Source organism: Pelophylax lessonae, assembly GCF_965119305.1.
Source record: "Pelophylax lessonae genome assembly, chromosome: 1".
In the NCBI taxonomy this organism is placed as follows: Eukaryota; Metazoa; Chordata; class Amphibia; order Anura; family Ranidae; genus Pelophylax; species Pelophylax lessonae.
This window is the reverse complement of record NC_138768.1, coordinates 610,644,967-610,672,009: the sequence shown is the minus strand read 5'-3', so window position 1 is coordinate 610,672,009 and position 27,043 is coordinate 610,644,967. Positions and strand designations below refer to the sequence as shown.

Below are 27,043 nucleotides of genomic sequence, written 5' to 3'. Positions count from 1 at the left end.
GAGCATGAACATTTCCCTCAGGCTCCCAAGAATTTTCTTATGGTCCATATCCTTCCCAATGAACCAGATATTGTAATTTGTTCCTAAAGCTCCTGGAATCAAGAATTCTCTCCACCAAAAATTCTTCTTTACCTTGTACCTCAACAGGTAGAGGAGGTGGACGAATTCTTCCAGAAAAAGGATTTTCATTAAATGGTTTGAGTAGTGATATGTGAAAAACTGGGTGAATTCTCATACTGTTAGGAAGTTTTAAAAAGGAGGTGACTGCGTTGATCTGAGTGGAAATCTCCCAAGATTGCAGATGAAACATGGACCTTCAAATTTTTGGTTGATAGCCAAACTTTTTCTCCCACATGAAAGGTAGGAAGTGATCTGCGATGTCTATTAGCAGCCGTCTTGTAACATTCCTGAGCCTTCCTCAAAGTCTCGACAAATTTCTCCCAAATCTCCTGCGACATAGTTAATCTGTTGTTAACAGCAGGAATTGGAGTTGAGATAAGGAGATCAGGAATAAAAACTGGATGATACCAATTGTTTAAGAAAAACAGGCTTTGAGAGATTGAACCATGTCTAGAATTGTTATAAGAAAATTCTGCCGTAGGAAGATAGTCCACCCAGTCATCCTGAAGAGAACTAACAAAACAGATACTGCTCTAAAATTTGATTGGTCCTCTCGGTTTGATCATTATACTGAGAATGAAAAGCAGAAGACAGATTATTTGCTACTCCTAAAGCTGAGCAAAAGCTTTTCCAAAATTTGGAAGTAAACAGTACTCTGTCTGACACGACATCTTCAGGAATTCCATGTAGTCTAAAGACTTCTCGAACCATCAACTCTGCAATTTGTTCAGAAGAGGGTACCCCCTTAACAGGTATAAAGTGAGCCATCTTGGTGAGGCGGTCAATGACTACCAAGAAAGGAGTCTTTCTTTTTAAGGGGGGTAAATCGACCACAAAGTCCATAGTACTGGCTGGAGCAACCCCAAAGAAGAAGCTTGGGCTGTCTTATTGCGTGCACAGGTCAGGCACAAAGCTACATAACTTTTGACATCTTTCTTGTACCCAGTCTACCAAAAGGAATGTGATAAAAGTTCCTCTGTTTAAGAAACTCCAAAATGTCCAGCAAGTTTAGAGTTATGAATCAACCGGAGGACTTCAACCCGAGCAGATTCAGGTACATAGAGGCAATGTGCTTGAGTCCAAAAAACATTTTTGTACTCAAAGTTGATGTCTGTATGAGGATTATTGAGGAGCGGGTCATTCTTGTACCCTTCTGTGAGGAGACTCAAGAATGCCTTAGAACTTGTGGCCCCTAGGAAGTTCTTTTGAGGCAGGATTGTACATTCAGAGTTGTTTTCCTGGAAAGGCCCCAACAACATCAGATTTACCATTTCTTGACCCAGGTCAATACGAGATAATAAAATTAAACCTAGAAAAAAACAGCAACCAACTTGCTTGTCTAGAAGACAATCTTTTGGCAGAACAAATTCATTTTAGATTTTTGTGATCAGTGAGAACGATCACAGGATGCTTAGTACCTTCCAGCAGATGCCTCCATTCAGAAAATTCTTCCTTAATTGTCAGTAACTCTTTATTCCCTATGTCATAATTCCGGTCCAGAAGTGGTTAATATAAATTATCTTATTATGACTTTGTTTAAAAATGTGTTTTAAGATTTATAATAATATGTAAATGATGTATATGTGGTTATATGCTTTTAGATTGTACCCAAGTTGTATTCTGAAGTGCTCTGTATTTAGCCTCAAGTATCTTGTTTCATTATTGATAGACGGGTTAGAAGGACGGGAGTGTAGGGGGGTCCTTCAGAGTAGTGGTGTGTTCTGTTGTCCACGGGAAGTGTGAGAATACTTAGAGGCGTCAGATTACAGGGAATGCATTTCGGAAAGCAGCCCAATCAGAGGGCGATACATGTACATTATAGGAAGGAGGAGCCCTACCTGTGACATCATCCATCCACTGCAAGGTGCACAGAGCGGTGAGCAAGCGGACAGATTTTAAATGAGCTTGGTTGATTTTTACTGATCGTAAGTGTTTTATTTGGTGGCATTTTAATAAACCTATTTGCACAGAGAGCACTATGCGGCTGCCTTTATATTACATTTCACACGCATGAGGAATATCTGTTTTGGAAGATGGAAATCAGCAAATGTTTACAGATTTTTATCGAGCAGCATGTAGGTTTATGCACTGCTGGGTGAAATTACGTTATGCATGCACAGCATACACATGGGTTGCTATGAAATCAAGATGGCAGAGTGATCTGTCAGTGTATAATTATTTCTAAGCTTTTTGTGTTTGACCTGAAGATTCATTTGGAGGGCTGTACACATTCCTAATTATATTTCTCTTTTAACATCCCACTTGTACATGTCATCGCCTCATGTAATTGCATACATAACTAATATTATTTATATGCTCATGTATTATGAATCCATACATCAATGACCACATCAGTACATCTAGATACTAGAATTATATTTTTTATTATAATACTAATGGATGTTGTCTTGCTTAGAATGGCTTCCTAAAACAGAAACATAAATAATATGGTATCTTTAAGCTTTATCTCTACAAGCAAAAAAAACGCCAAACCCATATGTGCTCAGAAAAAGGTCACGTTCCATAATTTACATCCTATGGAATGTAATTAATTTGGTACATTCGGCGACTAATAGAATTACATACAGTATGATCATCTAGTAAGAAAAAATGTTTTATGCCAATGATAAATGGACATTGTGCTGGAGCCAAACATCTCATTTATGAATGAACTTCCCTTGCAAACTGTGTGTGAAGTGACCTTTACCCTATGATTTTCATGGTTTATAGCCATAGAGCAGTGATTGCTAAAACAGCTACTGAAGAGAAATTATTCATAAGCCAAAGACAAGGGAATTCACAAAGACTGGTGCTAAATTTTACCAAGAACAGATTCATATATAAAAGAAAAATGGAGTTAAGAGTACCAGAATTATGTAAATAGTAAAGACAGCTCTGTGAATCTGTCTAAAATTGCCAAAATTGGTGCTACGAGTCAAATATAAAATTAAAAAATCTACTAGTAAAAGAGTCCTTTAACAAAAATAGTTTATACATGCTTTGCCCACTGAAGAGAGCATTTCACAGTGAAGAGACAGGTATGTGTTCTTCTTTTTTTAACCTCTAAAACCTACACATGGCTGTGGAACAATTGCAGTGCAGTCCCATTTTGTTGAATGTGTCTCATTTTGTGGGTGGTACTGCATGCCGAATACAACTGGTGGGATAGTTTTCACTGCACTGCATTGCTTTGCATTGCGATGGTGGCATAAATACACCCAAATTTGCACCCTTTGCAGCTTAAGGGGAAATGGTGGGGGGGGGGGGGGCAGTAATAAAGCAGCTCAGCTTGTATTTTTACATGCTGCCCCGAGCTTCAACTGTAATGCCCCATACACACGTGCAGATTATCTGCAGACTTTTGTCTGCAGACTTACCAAAACCATATAATATGAGGTCAAACCTAAACACTTTCAATTTGTATGCAATCCGGCAGGCCCTTGCACTACATAGAAAAGGTAAGTCTGCAGACAAAAGTCTGCAGATAATCTGCACGTGTGTATGGGGCATAAATCTAGCCTTTATGTGGCTGTGTGATAAAAACAGCTCTATGATGGTCTTGTCATACTCCAGTTCCTAATAGGAAAATAGCCTGAACAGCTTTGTGAATCTGACTTTTAACTGTCATTGATAATAAGAACAGAAACTAAAAAGAACTATGTGATCTTGGTTTGTCTGGGGCAAGAAGTCTTAAGTGATAATGATATCAGTTCACAGGTAACATGTAGCTGAATAACTCCAAATTTTGAAATAAATCTAAATGTAAATTGCCCTAAGTTTTTTAAAGCCCATGTTTGAAATTTGCCTCCTGAAAATTTGTATGACCAGCAAAGGGCTTTTATCTTTCTTCTGCAATATAATTTGTTAGTCTTAGCTATATGCCACAATGTTTGGATTAAAGGAATAAAATGATCTGTTAATGAGTAGCTCTGAATTAGACACACAAGAAGAGAGCAGGCTGCCACACAGTGTCAGGATCACCTTTGGCTTAAAGTCTGTGTGATGCAATGTGTAACAGCAGCAGCTGGCTGTAACTTAAGGAAGCGCAAAGGAAGCAGCAGGTGCAAGTTCTTGCTGCCATGCCTTCTTGCCAGCCTTTAACCTTATGCTCTGTGGCTTTATTGGCAGTTCTGAAAGGAAAAAGAGTTTCCAGGAAGCAAAGCAAATCCAAAAACTTTAACAAATAATTTGAACCTGTAAAACATTCAGTAGCTGCCTAATTTAATGTTTCAGACCAATATTAAACGTGAACTGGCATTGCTTTGTAGGAAAACAGTATTCCAAATGCCATCTGTGTAGGTTAAGTTTACATCTGAGTTTACATCTCTTTCTCTGGCAGAAAAAAATTAAAAAGGAATACTATATTATAGACCTCATATAGCATTGTAACAGGATGGGTTGTCAGCTGAATGATTAGGCAGGGAGTATGCTGAAGTAACTAGGAGTAACAGGGAATAACTGGAGATTGCAGTTTACTAAACAGGTGCAAAGTTAGAAGGGACAATGCAAAACAGGGTTATAATGGCAACAAGCAAAATACAAAGTATGTAAGCAGGACTCGGCTTAAGAGGTATTGTAATCTGGTGTTTACATGACCTACTGCATTTATAGTAAGGGGGGTTCTCCCATGATGGGTTGATATTTTGGGTCTTGTTGCCTTTGTTTTATTACATGCTGGATAAGCTTTGTCTCCATTTATGGTTTCTGCATTTGTAACATGCTGTGATCCATTTTGCTCTGTTTGGTAGTATCAGATGCATCTCTGGGTTTGGTATCATTATTCCCTTTTTTGTAAGACTGTCTGTCTTGCTAAGGTACACAATAAAATTTTAAATAAAAAAAAAAAAAAAGAATGGTAAAAAGCGTGCATAAACTGCAAAATAGACCATAACAGATTATAAAAACTGAACAAACATGAACTGCCTGCTGCCTGCATGCTGGTTCTAAAAGTGGAAGGTTACTTGCTTGGCTACGAATTGCTTGCCCAGTTACCTCTGCTTCATCAGCTTTTTCATCTCTGAACTACTGAGGGAGGAAATCAGGGAAAGCTATATTCCCTGGGTGTGTCCAGGAACCCAACAGAGTTGTAGAAAAGGATGTTAAAAGGACCTGTGCCTGCATCTGGTCATGGTGGGTGAATGAACACTCCACTACATTATATAGTTGAATTTTTGTGGACATCTGATCATCACGCTTACTCTATGACCAAAAATAGGTGCATATATAAATATATATATATATATATACATTTTTGGGTTTAGATTTTTCCAGGGATGGGTTCTGTAGTGCTACAACACACAAAGACATTTTGGAAAATTCTGCATGTCCAACAACAGACTGGGGAAGCCCTTTTTTCTGTTCCAGCATGAATGTGCCCCTGTGCACGAAGCCAGGTACATAAAGACATGGTTTGACAAGTTTGCTGTGGCGTAACTCAAGTGGCCTGGACAGAACCCCTAACCTCAACCCTACTGAATACCTTTTGGATGAATAGGGATGCCGATTGTGAGACAGGTCTTCGAAATCAGCATCACTATTTAACCTCACAAATTCTCTTATGACTGGCAGAATCATGTAGAAAGCCCTTCTAAGAGAGTGTAAATGTTATAGCCACAAAGAGGTGCCAATTCCATGGTTTCTATGCAGAGTTGGATCCGATTTTGCACTTTTCAGTTATAGTAAATACACCCCATAGTGTTTTCCTTTTAATTGGTAATTCATGAGGGCCCAGTGCCTTGATGTGGTTTGCAGTCTACTGATCATCTTTTATGAACAAAGACATTTTCCTAGTAAACATTTATTTTCAGAGGGTGGCCCAGATTAGTCATCCAACAAAATAGAGAAATAGAGTCAATGCAATGTACTTTATAAAGACACACTTGGCTCACTATTCTTACTGCCAAAAATGGAATTACCCTGTTTGCACTTGCAAGGTTTGGTCATTTATATAAATGACATTTTTCATATAGAGTTTGCTACGTTGGGCAGCTTGAAGATTGTATCTGCTGCTCCTTTGCAATATTGTTTTTTTTTTTTTTTTGCTGGCTTTATACCTAAAACTATATTAGTGATTACTAAAGTAAAATAAAGATAATAATTACTGTAGTGCTACTATCTGCACTTGGACTAGTTTTGTTTATTGGGTTGAGAAAATGGATTGGCTGATGTCTGTTTAGTGAACAATAACCCAGAAAAAGGTCTGGATAGAAATACTGGGTTTTACATTTGTGTAACAAAATAAGTCTCATTGTGGATGCCACAACAGCGACAGAATAAAAGAAAATTTTAAAATGTATGATATACAGTACATTGTAAAATAAGAGTTGGGAGTACAGGTTATGGAAATTTATATATATAGCTCACTCTTTATAGACTAAAGAAGAGAATTTAAATAAAAAATGTTCAATTCAGTTGCCTAGAAGAGCAGTAAATTACTAATGCTTACAATACATTTCCTAACACAGTACATTCAGTAGCAAGATGTTGTTGAAAAATGGGACTAAAGGGATTAATAAAGCTAATGTAATACAGTAATATGTTATTTCAGTCAGTATTCCCTTATTTTTTGTCTGTCATACTACTAGTGTTTCACCATTAACCATGTAGTTGTAAGTCCGTATATATGTGTTCATTTTCCACTATAAAGTGTCTTTGTGGTGTTTATGTGTTGGTTTGTTTTGGTGCGATGTTATGTTGTATCCCCAGGGTTTGCCAGGCTATCCCACAATGGCCGCTCTCCATAGTAATCAGATCCTCACCGTCAAGGTTTGTGGATGATGCGTCTGTTGCAAGTCAGGGATCCAGCAGCATGACTAGTGATGGTCAACAGCATGGGCTTCCCAGTAAGCCAGAAGATTTCCACCATTATCAGAAAGAAATAAAGCATTTGCATTAAATTTCTCCTTTATTTTCAAGGAAAAACCTTTATATTAAAACAAATCGGTTTCCTGTGCTGTGTCACTTCATGCTGACTGGAATCTGACTGCCTTTATAAAGTACTACTGGCGCTTTGTTCTGGGAACCTGTGCCAAAATGAATGTTGATACATTTGGACTATATGTTAAATTGCCTACAGAGCTCTTGGTAAAGTTAAAAAGATAATCCACATTGCTATGAAAATTAACGTAGTTTGTTTATATACCATATTTTAACTTTCATAAATTAGACACCTATTAAAAGTATCCATCACCAATGCACAGGGTCCTTATGGAACTCCCCAGTTCCAGGTGGCCAGTCTGTACTCTACTATTTATTTTGCATCTAATGCTTTTGTCTCTATTTCTTTCTACGGGCCTTCTGATGTCTGTCCTTCAACTTTCTCATCTCTGAACTTCAACCTTTGACCTCACCTCGCTGATCAGATGGTGTTTCCTAAGATCAATCACGGCTTTCTTTCTGCTGATCAGCAGCTCATTAAACGCCGACTTATTAAGGTAGAGCTAAATTTAGGAGTGTGTATTTTTATTTTTATTACAGTGTTGTCCTGATATTTTAGGGTGAGTTTTATAATTCTTTTCACACTACATTTTTTCCAAAGAGAGTCCATATACGTATCTAAAACTAACATAATTGATACTTGGACTTTTCCCTTGTCAATCAAATGCAGAGATTAACAGATAATAATGTGTGCGTTAAGTGCAATAATTAGTAGCATCCAACCACTATTCATTTTATTTTTGTTTGGCTTTGATAAAGTGAATTCTGACTGACTGCTTTTAAATACTGCAATTAACACGTACCATATAGCGCCTTGTACTTTTTATTAAGTATGCTTAAAAAAGTGATAGAATTTAGTTAAACAGAACCAAGCTATCACCATGATCCACAGTTTTACCTTGTTTGGATTAGCGAAACATTAGTTGGATATAACTTAAATCAGTTGCTTTGCAGTTAACTTATTTCCCTCTATTCTGCAACATTCTTTGCTTATCCTATTATATTCCTGCGCAATGCATGCTATATGCTATACTGTGCATTTCCAGGCAATGGAACCTGATATATGTCAGTCATTATAGAACCACAAGAATAGGCATTTAAAGCCAAGTGTATACTATGACTCCAGTAAAATCTTTAAGTGAACAAAGCCAAAGGCAGGATTTTACAGACATATAGGTTTTCAGTAATAAACACATTTATGGCTTGGTATTGATGTGCCAATTCTTGTGTTATTGTAATCATTAAATTTTGTTTATTAATGTCTTTTAATATATCATAGCCATAATAATGTTCATCTAATTCCAACATATTATTTTATTTAATGAAATATTTAAAATGTGATAGAAATTGTTTTATATATATATTGTACATTTTCATATACATTTGTAAATTTTATCTGAAACAAATTCACAAATGGATATATTGCTCTATATTGAACTGCATATGCAGTTAAAAAAAAAATTACAAGATAAAATATTAATTATATCACATAACTGTTTAAAAAAATAATTCTTCTAGACTTTAGGTCTAGTTATGCAGCATCAAAAATATAGATTATGCTACACAGAAATATTCCTCCCGTAACCTGTTTTTGTTATGTTGTGACTAACTATTTGCTTTTATTAAGGGTGACCAAGGACAGGCCGGCCCACCAGGCCCACCTGGTCCTCCTGGACCACCAGGACCTAGAGGTCCTCCAGGGGACACCGGTAAGGATGGACCAAGAGGATTATCTGGAGTTCCAGTAAGTTTTTACTGTGTCAGGTAAAACTATGTTTGAACCTGAACTCTGGGCATCTCAGTGTATGTGTATTTTTGTAGCTGCATGTAAAGTTAGGTAAATCTGTCCTCCCTTTCAGGAACTAGAACTATTCTGGACCCTTGAAATCAGTCATAGAGTAGGAAATGAAACTCCCTGCAGCAAAGAACTTCCGCTAATGAAGACTGGTCACAACAGCAGGCTGCTTGTGCACTAGATGATCTCCTCCTAATGCTCTAGTAGTTCTGTGTTCTCTACCTTTACATACCCTACTCTACCCCACTCCACTGACAGAGCATCCTTTAATTTCTTGCTGTTTCGATGCTCAAGACACTATTAGCAGTGTTTACCAAATAATGTCAAAAAACCTAGTGCACTACCAACACTGTCTCCTATGGAAAAAATCTATAGTAGCTGCGCTAAACAGTATGTGAATAATTATTACCAAAAACAACATACAAAAATAAAATGATACAGTATACGTGTTCCAACACCACTAACAATCAAGTGTAAAAATAACAAACAATTGTAAAGTAATATTTAAATATTTGAGTGAAATATTTGTATAAAAGAAAATGTCCATTAATCAATTCCGTGTCAGTAATATCCACCACCTTCTCTATTTTGCACTCACCAGACGACTCACTGTCTCCTATAGTGCTACTAAATGCTGCTGCTACCACTTACTGTGTTCCAACTTCCAATTGTATATAAAAGATTAATAACTGGGTATAGCGCTGCAAAAAAATTGGTGTAGCGCTGCATGTGAAATAATAACCTCATGTGTAAAATAATTAAATATACTATAAACCAACTAAGGACTTCCTTGAATAAGTAATAAATGATAATAACACCACCCCGGTGTTAATAATAGTACTCCCAAAATGATAAACCAATGGTAAAACAATCACATAAAGTAAAATTTTGTAAATTGTAACACTTTCAGTGTTATCAAGCCAAATATTGAAACATGTGCACTAACACCCCAGTTGCTCAAAGAGTCCACTCCGTGCAGGCCTCTCTGCCCTTATATTAACAATGCCCAAATATCTGTGAATCACCAGTGTTCCACCTCAGTGTGCCTTATGTACTCCCCTTTGGTATTGGCCCCATATAATTTACATCATATGGGTCACATGAGTTTGTTATCTCTCACTGTGGATCATAAATGGTGTAACCTTCCCTTTCTCACAGGGGGGAAATGATGGGCAGGTCCCTTTAAGAGATTCAGCTCTAGTCTCCATAGTGAAAGGTAACACTCCCAGAGAAAAATAAATATTGCCAATAGTGCAATATTTTTAAAAGAATTACACTCTTTTGGTCAAATACTGTGCACTCACATTAAAAACCTCGTATTCAGCATAGTACGAAAACTCAGTATCCCTCAGGGAACTTGCAATACACTGTATTTTCTGGTTTCGATCCATAGCGGAATGATGTCACCTGGCTCTGGCTCTGATTAACGCCATTTTTGCTGCTTGTTTATATTATAAAACATTTGAATCTTGCTGTAGCGTGATGTTAGGTAATAAATGATTGATCATCCCTTTTCTAAGAGTGGCTAGCATTTTATTGTTTCTCAAATCACTGATATTGTTACTGGTCATTGTACAGAGTGAACAGACTAAGGTCACATGTGTGACTAGGAAATGTATTGTCACTTACCTGATCTTCAACAAATACAGTATTTAAAGATTTGTGGTGAGAACTATGCAATAAGATATAGAGTAAATAAAATACTGTCACCCATCAGTTTTATACATTTGAACATTGTTTCCTGATATTTTCAACTCAGCAGCAGTGATCAATCACAAAATGCTTCTGAAATATAATATTGCCAAAATTGTGGATAAAAATAGTCAGTATGCCTTGCCAGATTACTGTTGTCTGTCTTCAAATAAAGATACTTGTTATAAATGGAAAATTATACATGAAATAAGTATTGAGCAAAAATTGGACAAGGCACTGCTGGCTTATCTTTATACACACAGGCAAAGAACAGGTCCAGTATTACTGATCAAGGGTCTGATTTCTCTGTTGTAATCAGTATCATTAAATTGTCTGTTTGACAGCTGTTTATGGAAGGGGCATCTTCTAATATTTTAAGAAAGCATTTCTCTCCTTAAATATGACTTACATGTGTGGCATTCGGTAATCTAAATCTAGCATTGGTTTTACATTGCCGGCAATAAAACATGATATTACATTGGTTAACAACTAATACATTCATATCTCTTTAGGGAGAGCCGGGACAACCAGGTGAACCAGGCTTAATCGTAAGTATTGTGAACTATTTGATAGGAAAACATATTACTTTATATGTATATACATATATACACACAGCAACCATAATATTTCTGTTATTTTCCTTTGAAAGTCCAGTCAGTGCCTACTACTTCCTACTCTTCAGTTTATTATACCTCCCCTGTCCCTGTGTGGAGTACATTACTTTGGTGGATTGAGTGCTGGTACCCCTACCTTATAAAGTTATATTTTTCCCTACCTTATAAAGTTATATTTTTGTATGGTAAAAGCTCCTAATTTTGGATACCACCGAATAAATATCATTTTTTGAATTGGATCACATCTGCATTGAACTTATCTGTAGCATAGTTGGGAATCCCTGATACAGTTGGATTTACTAATATGTCTTAGGAACTGATTTTCTGTAAAGATGATCCCATTACAATACTTTTGACCCTTTACTTTAATGCAGCTTTTATAAACTAGTGAATCATAAATTATATTTGCTTGATTTAAAAAAACATGAGATGGGACCTTCAACTACATGGTCAATATTTAATTAACTATTATCAACAACAACAGATTTCCCAGAGATTTTGAATCTACAATATCCCAACAATTGGCTTTGACAAAAGCAGTTTTGATTTGATGCTCTTAATTATTGAGTTCTTGTGTAAACAACTAACATAAGTCCATGCAAAAATCGTAAAGAAGAATCTTACCCATCTTTCAATCCTCCCTACTGTACTGGAGCCTGACTGGTTCAAAACATTAGAAGATAATGTCAATAACTATCAACAAACCATTATTAACTTTGAAGTAGAAAAGCTCTCTAGAGTCCATGAGGAATATTTAATCGAGTTTATGGATTGACCTGCGGTCTTCAGACAGATGATATCATAAGCCCACCTAATCCGCTTCTATACACATCATTTCAGGCATTAGACATACAGTCAGTACCCCACAGTACCTCAACAACCCTTAGGCAACACTTCCACAAGGTCACACCAATCTCCACTTGTTCTAGGCTTCCTTCACCCCTCACGCTCAGGATGTTTTGGTAGCAGGTTGCAGAGGACCCAGAGGGGCCACTCTTTTCTATTGAGAAGCTGATCCTTATAAAGGATTGTCATTTGTTTCACCTGTTTTCACTTAAGGGGCAAAAAAGAATGTACCAAAAACCAAATGGTATCAACATTTAAAGTGAGAAGCACTAAAGATGCAGTAATATCTCCTTTAAGCTAGACTTTTTAATGGGCTGTATGTAATCAAACTCATTTGGTGGTCAACCACCAAAATAAATATAAACATTTCTCGAAAGCCGAATGGATGGCAGTGAAAGAACTGCCAATTATTGAACAGTTGGTATTTGTCCAGCTAAAAAGGAGGGACTGATTGTACACCTTGATCACTCTAATTGCTGTCATGATTTACTTACACCACTTTCTGACTCTAACACTTGTACCACTTTACTCAGTGATCCGGGTACTGAATATAAAGCAATTGTGGAAGCATTATTTATAGAGCTTTGTCCCATGGTTTGGTCAGTAAAGAGGAATCCAAGTTTTCTATAATGCAATATCCAAACTGTCATACTTTCTACACCAGGGGTGGGCAACTGCGGCTGTCCAGCTATTGTGCTACTACATGTCCCATGAGCAAGACTGACAGTTACAAACATGATTCCCAGAGGCTGAGGCATGATGGGACTTGTAGTTTCGCAACAGCCGGAGGACTATCCTGCGCATTTTGGAGGTCAGACACTGATGTTGTAGGAGAGGGCCTGGCTCTCAGTCTTTTCTCTAATTCACCCCAAAGTTGTTCTATCAGGCTGAGGCAGGCCAGTCAAGTTCCTCCACCCCAAACTCGCTCATCTATGTCTTTTAGAGGGGGGATTATGGTTTGGGGTTTGTTTTTCAGGGGTTGGGCTTGGCCCCTTAGTTCCAGTAAAGGGAACACTTAAGGTGTCAGCATACCAAGACATTTTGGACAATTTCTTCCTCCCAACTTTGTGGGAACAGTTTGGGGATGGCCCCGTCCTGTTCCAACATGACTGCCCACCAGTCATGTCAATCAAATCAACTTTGCAACATTTCTGGATCCTCTCCTCGAACACTGTATCACACAGCAACACACAAATTCTTGTGAGATAAACACCTTTAATTCATCCGCTGTGTGAGTTTTCCGCTCATAAAACCTTATTCTTTACTAAAAAGGCATCCATAGGTGTTAGGTTGGGTAAACATGGCATCTATTCACTCTGTGGGAAGGCGTTGCCAAGGTAACTCTGTACCGACAAATCAAAATGAGGAGGGGCCCCCAAAGTAATGTATGTGTACTTTTGTTCAACCCTATATAGTGATTGATTTGTCAATGTGATTGTACCAAGGTAAATATTGATCTTCATCCATTCGCAGATCTATAGGAAATGCAAATTCGAGTTTTTCAACAAAGGTGGCATTTAAATGATTCACTATGTTTTTCTAACTTGGAAATTGATTCACTTATCTGACATCACCTTATGTTTTGTAAAGTTGATCCTGGTTTCTTTATTGCTGCATATATACACACACACACCATGAAATAGTTCTATTGTATACAGCAATATCAAGAAAATCAGGCAAATCGTTAGGTGTTAAGCTCAACAAAGCTCGGCGCATTCCTTGAGCTTATTCGAGACTAGAAGCCTTTTTTCAGTACCCTTCATATATTATTTTAACTGCCTTATTTATTTTGTGCTCTACTTGCTTTTATAACTGTAGAACATTAAATTGCTATCCCTTGGCAGTAGATTAGAGTTTCCAGATTTTAATTGATAATGTGTTTTCCTTGCTATTCAGGTTAATATTGGCCAACCTCAGCTTTCCCCGTGGAGGGTTTAAAGTGACTAAATGTTAAAATAATATACTATTTGAATACTATTTATCATTTCTGACACTTATTGTGAAATCTGTGTCTGTTTCCACATAGCTTTTTTTTTTTTTTTGTTTAGAGTAAGCAGGGATTAAAACCCTAATCAGGTTTTTATTGCTGTCTGTGTCTACACTGGACATATTCACTCTATTGGAAAGTGTGTGTGTGTGTGTGTGTAGGGGGGGGGGGGGAATCCATTGAAAGTAAGGGCAAAAATCTAACATTTTGAGTTGTTGCCAGAATAGAATTAGAAGGGAAATCTACCAATCAGGTAGACTGTTGAGGTGACAATCGTCTGAGACAGTGGTCTCCAAACTGCGGCCCAGGAGCTGGATGCGGCCCTTTGCTTGCCTTTATCCAGCTCTTGAGGCATTATTCCTATAACTAACACCAACAATGGGACATAATTCCTTCCAATGACACCTACAATTGGGCACTATTTCTCCCACTGACACCAACGATGGGGCACTATTCCTTCCCCTAATACAAAATATAGGGCATTGTCCTCCCCCCCTAAAATCTGAATGCAGTAAACTGGCCTATGGTTTCAAAAGTTTGGAGACCTCTGGTCTAAGAGAAGATTTTCCTTACTTTAAAGTTATCTCCTCTCCTTTACATTGTGGGTATGGAACAGGGTGTGAAAGAAATCATTTAATTTACTGTAAAGGCCTCCCTTGATTAGACAGCCAAAAGCCCTGAGATTGCTTGGATGTGATGTCAGCACTCCAGCAGGCTAGGAGCTGTCATTCTAGTTACACTCTATAGTGTTACTATATATGTATCTTGGGTGAAGGGTGGGGCAGGGGAGCTGGGCCAGCGCATAATGTAATTAGACATTTCCAGAGAAGGAGGGGTAGGCTAGGTAATTGACTCTTCTTGAAGGAGTCAAATTTGCTAACAAGTTTATATTTTTCAATTCCCATGACCATAGTATAACAGGATTACTTAGACTGTAAGGCACGTTGCAAATGAGAAAAAATGTTGTTTATAGAAAAGAAAAATGGTGCAAGTTAGCATTTAAAATTCTTGTCTGTATTTTCTGTATTTTTATCTGTATCTATGTATTTTTTTTTTTTATTATTGTGACTCAATCCCTTTAAGTATGAAGGATGTCATTGATTTTCTGGATACTCTTTTTTTTTGTAAAACCGAAAGAAATGAATTAGAATCAAATAAAAATATGTGATCTTATACAGACAATTTCCATAAGAATGTATATTTTTAAATTCCCATGACCACAGTAAAACAGGATTACTTAGACTGTAATCTGTAGTGTGCAATAAAATATTGTCCCTATAATAACAACTTTATTTTCAAATACATTCAGCGTTGACAAGGTCTTGATCTATTCCATTTATATACCAATTTATCCACACAAACTTCTAAAGCTTTTCAAGTGACTATAGTAATACCATGCCAGTTTGGTACAGTATATACAAAAATGTTTATGTAACATGTTACATTTGTTTAGATAGTGTTGTGCCTTTACCAGCTGTATAACTAGTCAGTCACCCAGCTTAAACTTGTTAAATTAGAACTGAGGTTAGGCCAAAGTCTTCTATCCAGACATGAATGAGTAATGACCACAGTTGCGTATGTAAAATATTTTTTATAGTTTCACTATCTGGACTTGCGTCACATGCTGAATCATTGGTACTGAAACATTTGGCTGTAAATATCAATGAACAAAAATATAATGATCTGACTGTCTAAAAACCAGGTCAAAACTGGCCAAACCTGAACTTGCACAGCTACATTTAATGTATTATAGTGTCCCTTATTTGAATCCCTAATTGCAACTAGAGGAAGATGATTGATAGCTCCATGGATGGATGTGTGCAGATAACTTGTCTTCAGCTCTCACATATATGAAAAGCTGTGTGATTTTTCTGTTTCTGTAATATACCACTTTCACAGCCAATCTCTCAGAGTTTCACTATTAAGACCAGGCTATTAAAGGGTAAATTGATAAAAAAAAAGTGTGGTCCCAAAAATTCACCCAGTAAAAATACAGGCACATTTGTTCTGTGTGAATGTGGCAAACAACAAATGTTGTTAGGCTATTTCCTGTGCTGGAATAATATTTCTAATTAAAGCAATAATCGCAAACCAGGCGCTCCTGGGATGCCTGTAGCCTGTAGGGTGGAGGGATAGAAGTAAGCCTGTGAGGCTCCCCAGCGGTTGTTCTGCTGTTAGCCAACTAATGGCTCAGTAAAGAGATTCGCACCTAGGGCAGCCATAGGAAAAAGTCCAGTCCAGAAGTCAAAGCAATAATCACAAATTTGGCGCTCCTGGGGTGCCTTTAGGGTGGAGAGAAAGAAATAAGCCTGTGAGGCTCCCCAGCGGTTGTTCTGCTGTTAGCCAACTAATGACTCAGTAAAGAGATTCACACCCAGGGCAGCCCTAGGAAAACGTCCAGTCCAGAAGTCAAAGCAATAATCACAAATTTGGCGCTCCTGGGGTGCCTTTAGGGTGGAGAGAAAGAAATAAGCCTGTGAGGCTCCCCAGCAGTTTTTCTGCTGCTAGCCAACGAGCATAGGAAGGGTGCTGATACAGACAAAAGTACATGAGGAAGGCAGCGCATGAACCACACCGGGATGCAATGGATAAGGAAGTCAGGGGAACATCCAGTATAGAAAGGGTTAACAGTTTAATGGTATTGATAACCGAAAAACAAAGTACATAAAATGCTTACATCCCCCTGGGCTGGAGTGGACAAGGGCACCTGGCAGCAAGCAACACAAGTGCGAGGAGGTCAGTCTCCCAGGACCACTGAGCAGTGTGTGCACACTAATCCGGAAACCAGCCGGTGCAAGGGTGAAAGGACTCTGCTGTAGTTCCGTAGTGGTGACATCAGCCGGACAGGCGCCACTTGTGGGGAAACACCAGGAACCAGCGTGGAACACAAGCTATATGGCTGCCATGACTACATGTTTTGCGCTATGCGCTTTATCAAGTCATTGATAAAGCGCATAGCGCGAAACATGTATATATGATAAAGCGTATAGCGCGAAACATGTATATATATATATATGTAGCAGAATTTCCAGGCATTGTGCCAGATGTGGGTCTGCCAGGGTTACCGCTAGTAACAACAGCACATTTAAGCATGATCTCCAAGTGTGAGTGTCAAGAAACAGTCCAGCATCTTTGGGTTTTGTATTTATTTTAGGAACTTGGATGGGAGAAGGGATGAGGGGGATACTCCTCTGGCTCCACTATTCACAAAGTAATGGGACAACTGAGAAAAATGCCTCTTGACGCTGACTTGACGGCGGCTGAATGCCGGTCAACGCCGGTTGGCGCTTGTTAACGCTGACTTGCTGTCCTGTTAACTCTGTACTGACTTTGACACTTTTCCGGTGACACAAAGTTCTTTGCACTGCTCCCTTAACCCTCCTGGCTAAGGGAGCTACTTGAAATACTGCTGCAGCTCTTAACACTTTAGGGCCCGCACCGGCACCCTCTTTACACTTATACTTCTCTTCTGGGCTTAGACTTATGCACCCCCTTTTCTAAGCTTCCTCCTGGTTAGCTGGCTCCTGGATCCCTCTGACCTTCCTGGAGTGGTCTCCTATCCTAGGCAGACCCGGGGCAGTTTACAGTACTCACGACTCTGCTTTCCTGGAAAATCTGGCCCCAACAGCTCCGCACAGTCCTCAGCACATTGGATCCCTCTCTGCAGCTCAGCTCAACCTTTTGTCCTCTAGGCCGACCACCCAGGACACCTTCCTTCACACTGACAGGAGGAGAGACAGCCATCAACCCCCTCCCTGGGACTCTGCTTCCTGACAAAGACGCCCTGTCGTGTGCTCCCCTCAGACTTATATCCCCCTCCCAGGATGCATTGCGGCAATTCTGCCCTCTGGGATGGATACAAGCCTTGGTGTGCTATTGGTCAGGTTTCCTCCACTGTCCAATGAGAGCCCTCATTGGATACAGTAGGGAGACTCCCCAACTCAACAGTCACACTTGGGAACACATGACAGCCTGACCGAATAATTGGACCCTGCTGACAAGCAGACAAGGTCTCCCCTATAGGTTACCTAGCACCTTTCTAGGAGGGTGCTACATATATATATATATATATATATATATATATATATATATATATATATATATATATATATTTATATATATATTATATATATCATATGTATATGATAACCAACATAAATAAGGGCTGTCTTTTAATACAGTGGCACATAAAAGTACATTCTCCCTACAGGTTTAATAAAACAAAAGTAAAGCTTGTTAATAGCTGCCTATGCTCCTCTCATGATCTATTCTTCCACTATAGCATTCAAAAATCCTTTGCAAATACTAGCCATGCTTTGTCTTTACATATGCCCCCCCCCCCCCTCCAATATGACAGTGTTGGGTCTAACAATAAACCATTTAAACCTTTTATACAGTATATCAAGTGTTTTATTGTTACAATATCCAATGGCTGCCACTGCACACAAGTCAGGGATAAAAAATGGGCCCAGGTGCACAGCAGAGACTACAGCGCATATAAACCAAAAAAGAGAGTGACACAGAAGACAAGCTTGTGCCTCCTTGAAACGTTGATTAAAACCGTTATTGAGTGATTACCTTTCAAGACCCGTGAGTGCCGCTCTCTTTTTTGGTTAATAAGTATTTTATTGTTGATGGCAGTCATGTTTGGCCCTTCCCTTTGTTGAAGTGGGTTTTTCTTGGGGATCAGATAGCAGACCAGGATGGCAGGGGAGAATAGTAAAGGTAAGGATAGGTACACTGGGTGTCTGCTAAGAATCTTTAAGGTTAATTAAGTAAATTGTAGTGTATACAGGTTTTCTTTAAATTAAACCTATGGACATGTAAGCTATGTTAATCATTAGTTTACTTTTAAAAGGAGACAGTACCAGGTTTTCGCACTCCCTTGTGATGTATCGTAATATGCATAAGGACCCCCAAAAACACAAGGCACACTGTAATGCCGAAAGCAACCAGCTTCCAGATTACTTTAACTGGTCCACCCACTCCAGCTTCCCCATCTTACTACTGGTTGTTGCAGGCACCTGGAGGACTCTGCTTTTGAAAGTAAATCACAGATACAGACCATGTTTTACCCACATGCCCACATATTGCATCCTGGATTTACAAACTCTTTGGTGTGTTAATATCATACATATGCATATGCTAACGCCTTGACAATTGCTTTGCCAAATGTACAATTGTATAATTCTCTGTGACTTTATTACCGTTCTTTAAAAGGTTTCAATAAAAATCAAATGGAAGTTAAAGTTAATTGCTAATTAAAACATTTTACTTGCCCATACATTTTCTTTAAGGTAACCACATTTACTGTACATGTGTATACACATAAAAAAAACAAAGAATAAAAGACAAGGTGACTTTTCAAGAGTTTTATGCTAATAATGTATTTTTCTGTTCACAAATATCAACACCTTGCTTGTATACAAGCAACCATCCACAGCTCATCCACTGACTCTTGAGTTCCCAGAAAACAATAATAGTACTCCAACAGGTGCACTTTCAGTTACACACAATTACAGATAATTGCCCATGAAATTCAGCACTCACATCATCTCACAACACCAGGCCTGCATTTCTGAAGTTCTAAAATTCCTTGTGTTATAGCCCCCGATCATTAGTTCTCTAGCTAATTGCCCCGTGCTGTTCCTCCTCCTAGTTCTTTGGTCACTTTCAAGCTCCACAACAGCACAGTTAAACAGCATTGTAGCTTCAGATCACCTGGGACTTTCTACCACTCCTCCATTATACCCGGCAGCCAGGATAGTGCACTTAATTTATTTAAAACAAAGTAAACGCAATTATAATCACCAGCTCAGGAAAGGCTGATATTTTTTTTTCATTTTGAATAGAGTAGGGGAGGGTTATTTCGCTATCTGTGTCCCATTGGGGAGATTTCCCTTCACTTCCTGTCCCATAGTCAAACAGGAAGTGAAAGGAAATCCCTGCAAATTAAGGGAATTCCTTGGGGACCACCAGGTCACCAGATCTAGTGTCCCCATTGGGAGATTTAATTTATATTACTTTTCTGGGGACAACCCAAAATGTGGGATTTTCTTTTACTTTCATTTTCAATGATAATGGTAAACAGGACAAATAGAGAGGGTGAATCTCCTTAACGGGGACACAGACAGCTATAAAAACTGACAGGGGTTCTTATCCCTCTGTGCTCCATCCAAAACCAAAAAAAGTTTTGCCTTTAGTAATACATTAACCACTTGCCGACAGGCCCACGCAGATTTACTGCGGCAGGGCAGCTCGGCTGCACACACACAGATCTATGTGATTATGTGCACGTGGTCTCGGTGAATAGACACAGCGGGAGCCAGACCGCTGGAGGAGCAGGCTCGATCGCTGCCGGCCTCCTGCGATCTTCACACAAACTGACAGGAGAGCCGCCTGCCTATGTAAACATAGCAGACGGCTCTTCTGTCAGACAGGCACACTGAGATCGTAGCTGAAACACCAATCTCTGTGTGCCTGTCACAAAGCCCCCCCCCCCCCACAGTTAGTAAGCACATTTAGGCATACATTTAACCCTTTGATCACCCTCAGTATTAACCCCTTCCCTGCCAGTGTAATTTATACAGTAACAGTGCATATTATATAGCACTGATTATTGTATTAATTTCACTGGTCCCCAAAAAGTGTAAAAAATGTCAGTTAGGGGTCCGATCTGTCCACCGCAATTTCGCAGTCCCGCTAAAAATCGCTGATCGCCACCATTACTAAAAAAAAAAAAAAATTAAAAGTCCAAAAATCTATCCCAAAGTTTGTAAACGCCATAAGTTTTTTGCGCAAACCTATGAAAATACGCTTTTTGGGATTTTTTTTACCAAAAATAGGTAGCAGAATGTTTTATAGCAGAAAGTAAAAAATATTGTATTTTTTTTCAAAATTGTCGCTCTTTTTTTGTTTATAGCGTAAAATCTAAAAACCGCAGAGGTGAACAAATACCACCAAAAGAAAGCTATTTTTATGGGGAAAAAAGGACATCAATTGTATTTGGGAACAGCGTCGTACGACCGCAAAATTGTTAGTTAAAGTAACGCAGTCCTGAATCACAAAAAATGGCCTGGTCATTAAGGGAGTAAAACCTTCCGGAGCTGTATTGGTTAATTCACTTTATTTTTGTTTGTTTTTACATCTTGTACCTATGTCTGTCTTGTATTAGCACAACACTTTGTCATATTACTGTGATATACTTACTGTTACTCATAAACACAATGCTAGATTGGTAGATTGCAGAGCTTATTACATTTTGGCACATTGCGGTACATTAATATCGTGCCAATACAGACTGGATGCTGCCATTTTTTATTACATTTTGTTCCCTAATCGATCCTCATTTTGTTATTGGCTGGTTCCAGTTCATCACTTATACCTGTATATGCAGTATAAGAAGTGTAAGAACAGTTCCTGACTTCTTACAAGCATTTCATCAATGTACAGAAACAGAGGAAGGAACTTCAGTTGAATGCTTAGAAATAACCGGAGAGTTTCAACTTTCAAGCAATGCCAGCAGCTCAACCCCGATCCACATCAAGTTTACTTCTGAAGTCTTTCCAGGGGATAAAGGAGACATGGGAATCTTTCTGTCATCTGTACCACACTGGTGTCTCAACTCCGGAAAACTTCCAGATACATAATGTAATTAGGATTTGTTGCTGTAAGGAAGTTGTTCCCACCACAAGGAGTTATTCTCACCTGCTGCCTTAGTTCTTCTCTTGTGGTCCATTTGCAAAACCCATCTACTGCTTGACCACATTGTATATGTATGTTATTTTTTCATCTCAGTTTACCGGGAACTGGAAATAATTTGTTCCCGGCACTGTTCTTGTAAAGTATACCTTTTCAAGTAGAGAAAACCGAAATTGAACTGACCCTGGGTAAATAATGTAAAACGATGATGATGTTGGAGGACATTTTATATGGGAAATATTCTTTCCTAATAACCTTAAGAGACATCCTAACACTTACAATGGTCCATGATGCAGCTGCTTGTAGCAAAGACATCGAAAGGAAACACAGAAGATATTTGTAGCTACTACGTCACTTTATTTTGAGTGACAGGAAAATAAGCAAAATCACCAGTTCTGTATCCTTTGACCTTTTAGTGTTCAGCATTTTGGTTGGAAAATACAAAGGATTAAATGAGACCAATTCCCTTTGGAACTATTGATTTTACATGGTAAATAATACAATAAAGAACATGCATATGGAAAAAGAAAATAATCATATCCCTGTCATCCATTTCTGCTCCTACCTTGTTATCCTGTTACACAGGCTTCTGATTGATACTACAAGTGGCCATTTTAACACACATTATGTGCGCATTGTTCACTGAAGTCACCTTTAGGAAATCAACTGAGAAATGTCATACAGCCATTCTGGAGTGAGTGCATGTAGCCTGGAAGTGGCTGCAAACAATCAGAAGGAGATCAGCAGCAATGAGATACAACAAAGGATGAATATAAGGGGAAAATTGGCATTAGTTTATTAGTAAAAGTAAAAAAAACAAAGCAATTTTTTATGATACACCATGCTTTAGAAATCAAAATATTATCCCGTTAAGGTCTACTTTAATTAATGCTTTCATACTGATGTGCATAGATTAATATATAAAAACTCAAGCCCAAAAATCTAGTTAACATGCTGTAACAGTAAACTCTACTGCAGGCAAAAATTAAACATATCAAATGATAAAATTAACATTTTAAGACCTTGTAATTGTGTCAATTAAATGGAAGAGTAAATTAACTTAATGCTTTTTCTTTTTCAGGGTCCAATGGGGCCTCCTGGACAAAAGGTATGATATTAAAATGAAACTGCTGCAGAAGTCATTACTGTTTCTCTAGCCAAGCTATTTACAGGGGAGGTAGTACAGGAATGGCTACTGTAGACCACAATGAGGCTGTTAGTTTAGTCTATTGAGTATGCTTTCCCAAAATGCTGCTGGATAATGCGAGACTTAAGATTTCTAATTTCCTCCATCATGGGAGCCTCAAGCAGCTCAGCGCAGACTGTTTTCAATCTGTCTGCTGAACTAGAGGTTAGAAAAGGTTCTCTGGTTTTCCACTGAGACGCGACATGCAATTCGAGAAAATCAGGCTCAAAACTCTCTCAGTGTTGGATAAAGTTTCTAATTGAAAATGTAATCTAGCACAAATATAATGGATATGCACCCTATGCGCTAAGAAATTGGAATAAGAATATATACATGGAAGATTGGCCTGGCACTGCTTTGTTATTTCTAAAGTAAGTCAAACTTTCTTCTTGCAGAAGTTAAGGTTATAGGACAATACCAGTGACATAATTCTAAATGTACTAGTAATATAAATAAAAAGATATATACAATATATATATATATATATATATATATATATATATATATATATATATATATATATACTGCTCAGAAAAATTAAGGGAACACTTTGAAAACACATCAGATTTCAATGGGGAAAATACCATGCTGGATATCTATATTGATATAGACTGGGTAATGTGTTAGGAGTGAAAGGATGCCACGTCGTTTGATGGAAATTAAAATTATCAAACTACAAAGGGCTGACCTCAAAGACACCCCGAAAATCAAAGTGATAAATGATGCAGTAGGCTAGTCCATTTTGCTGAAACTTCATTGCAGCAACTCAAAATGGTACTAAGTAGTTTGTATGGCCCCACGTATTTGTATGCATGCCTGACAATGTCGGGGGATGCTCCTAATGAGAGGACGGATGGTGTCCTGGGGTATTTCCTCCCAGATCTGGACCAGGGCATCACTGAGCTTTTAAACAGACTGAGGTGCAACCTGGTGATGTCGCATGCACCGTAACATAATGTCCCAGAGGTGTTCCTTTGTATTTAGGTCAGGGTAGCATGGGGGCCTGTCAATGGTATAATTTCCTTCATCCTCCAAGAACTAGCTGCATACTCTTGCTACATGAGTCCGGGCATTGTCGTGCACGAGGAGAACCCCCCACATACACATATATATATATATATATATATATATATATATTATATATATACACACACTGTGTGCACAACTATTAGTCAAGTTGTATTTTTGAGGATTAATTTCATTTTTGAACTACTACAGTGCTCCTGGTCTATCCAAAATATGAATAAACCTCAAACCTGAATATTTAAGAAAGTAAAAGTGAGGTTTTGGCTTTCTTAGGAGAATATCTGTGTTCACAATTATTAAGCATTTATTAGTATGCAGGACTTTATGCAAAACGAAAATTTTCCTATCTCACTTGTTTATTTCCATTTGTTAAATCGAGAATAATAAACAATTTAACATTTACAAATAAACATTTCTGACATTTAAAAAAAAAAAATCAGTGACCAACATAGCCACCTTTCTTTTCAATAAGAGTCATAAGCCTTCCATTTATGGAGTATGTCAGTTTCTTGATCTGTTGACAATCAACTTTTTGTTCAGAGAAGTGTACTGTTTTACTTCACCGTAACTCTCCTGTTTAATAAGGGCCCTACAAGTTCTCAATAGAGTTTAGGTCAGGTGAGGAAGGGCTCCATATCATTATTCTTTCATCGTTAGTGCCGGGTCACACTTGTGCGATGTGGGAAGGCTGCGAATTCGCAGCCTGTTCTCGCATCGCAAACGCACATCTGGCAGTTCACACTGCCATATGTGATACGCAGGGGGTGTCAATGAAATGTTAACGACACCCCCAGTTTGATCGCATATCGCAGTGCGATCTGACAGTTTGCACAGGATCGGATCGCACAAGTGTGAACCACTGTGCGATCCGATCCTGATGCGGCTGAAAAAATGCCTCATGTGCGACTTTTGTGCGGGTGCAGTGCGAATTTAGCCATACAAAGTGTATGGCTGAATTCGCACCGCACAGCCGATTGCATGTAATGAAGGAGCAGTGCGCTCCGATATTACATGCGATCTCCGCACACGCGGAAGTGTGAACCGGCACTAAAGGCCTTCACTGGCTAGCCATACAGTGAAGTACTTTGATGCACACTCTTGAAGAGGAAAGAAGGGAAAGGGGGCATTATTTAAACAAATAGGTATATTAGGAGTGTAAATAAGGTTAAAGAGAACAGCATCTCCATTATGAAGCTAAGATCACAAGTAAGCTATGAAGCTAGGATCACACAGGGATATGGCCTCGCACTAGCAAGAGGACAGTTCAAACCTAATCATACAAAGTATTATTTTCCTGAAAGAGTAGTTGATGCTTGCAACAGACCTCCAGCAGAGGTAGTGAAAAAAATTAACAGTTACTAAATTTAGGCACTCTTTGGATAAACATAGGTCTATACTCAGACAAAAAATGTAAAAACAAAGCAAAAAAGAACCAATAAAAGCCAAAAAAAAAAAAAGTAAAATAAAAAAATGCTGATTCAATGGAGCACTTTGGTTTTTTTGTTAATTTATGTTTCTATTTATTTATTTTCAGTTGTATTTCAATATTGATTGGACTTAACCGTACAGCTGAACTCCTTAAAATTATTTTATATCTAGCAATTTCAGTTTTTCAGGTTTTATATACTATACATTTGGCAAGCTTTTTTTTTTTAGCCAGCAACATTAGTGAGAAATTCTATTCTAAAAAATATGAGGCCAAAAAGATTTTGGGAAAATAAACCTGACAACTTCCCTGAGTACTTCAGTTGTGTTTTCATCATTCATGCTACAGCTACATAGAGACCTAAGTAAAGAGGTGAGAGGAACTTTAACTCCTGTCACCATGGAAGAAATTTATTGGCTGGTTACAATGTGCTACTGTGATAGGACATTGCCAGACACAATCCTTATGCCAAGTCCCAAGTCAGTAAAATCACCTCATGCATACATCTGTTAACTGTATAAGACAGATATACACTTTTTAATAGGTTCTTTGCAGAATGAATGTATTTCTTGTTGCCTGCATTACTTTCTCATATTTGTTTTATGTATTTGCTGCAAAAAGTACAGTTACATTTTGGAGTTGTTTTACCATATTTATGTTTATTAGATAATGGTATATACAGCTCAAGGATGGAAATAGATGGAACTTAATTATCACTAATCAATTTTAATCTTAACCATACTTCTTTGGCAAAAAGGGCACTGCCTTATTGAAATTGAGCTTATTTGTCACTCATTACCCAACTACCTGAGTATCATAAGCAATGACTGAATCTCTTACTCTAAGGCCACCCACATTCTTCCCCTAGAACAGTAATGGCAGCCTGCAGCCCTTATGCTCTTGAGGAAATATAAAACCAAGTGTGCCAGTGGGAATACCACCCGAGAAACAGACAGGAACAGAAAGAAAGTAACATACAGCCCTACCTCTATAAAAAAAAAAATGACCTAAAATAAAATACAGGGAATATAAAATTATTTCTAAACATAAATGCTATATAGTTAAAGTGCTCAACCAAAAACAGAATTCACAGTGCAAAGTATACATAAGTGCAAAAATAGTAAAAGTCCACACAACTATATTGTTAAAAATGTTCATTCTCAAATATAAAACGGCACACGTTGAAAGTATTCCACTGATATGTCTCTATATATTCACCAATCCAACATTGTGCGCATATATGTTCATTACTCCCGTGACACCCTTTAAGCGATTAGCAAGCCTGAAAGTAGAAATTCTCCATTTGTATTCTCCTTTTGAGACTGCAAGTGGTGTGTTAAGCCTAGTATACATGGGCCAAATGTCAGACGACACCAAAAAAAAACTGGCCGACATTTGGCCTGTGTGTACAGCAGCTTCGGCTAGCAGCCGTTCAGCCAGCTTCTTTCTGTCAGACGAGAATTCTTGAAAACCAGCAGCCGATCGACTCCCGATCAGTGCCTTCAGTCAATAAAAGCACTGACCAGAGTGTTCTAGCGGGAGGCTGTCCCCCTGTCAGAACGCAATAGAACAGCAGGGGAGATCAATGTATTACCATTGGATTATTAGTTCAGCAGCTCCAACCAGAGGTGTCAGTTTTTGTGGTGTGTACTAGGCTTTTGGCTCTTTTTCACATGTTTTGTTCTTACTCTTTTCCTCTTAAGAAAGCCCTTTG

General features: G+C 38.3%; 1 protein-coding gene across 1 annotated transcript in view; it reads left to right on the top strand.

The window, feature by feature from the left end:
• COL25A1 (collagen type XXV alpha 1 chain) overlaps window positions 1-27,043 on the top strand; it is a 613,974-nt gene that overhangs the window by 446,189 nt on the left and 140,742 nt on the right. Inside the window, exons 7-10 of the mRNA XM_082263198.1 lie at window positions 7,482-7,553; window positions 8,684-8,800; window positions 11,056-11,091; window positions 22,773-22,799. Of these exons, the coding sequence (XP_082119324.1) occupies window positions 7,482-7,553; window positions 8,684-8,800; window positions 11,056-11,091; window positions 22,773-22,799 (252 nt within the window). The remainder of the gene's footprint in view (window positions 1-7,481; window positions 7,554-8,683; window positions 8,801-11,055; window positions 11,092-22,772; window positions 22,800-27,043) is intronic.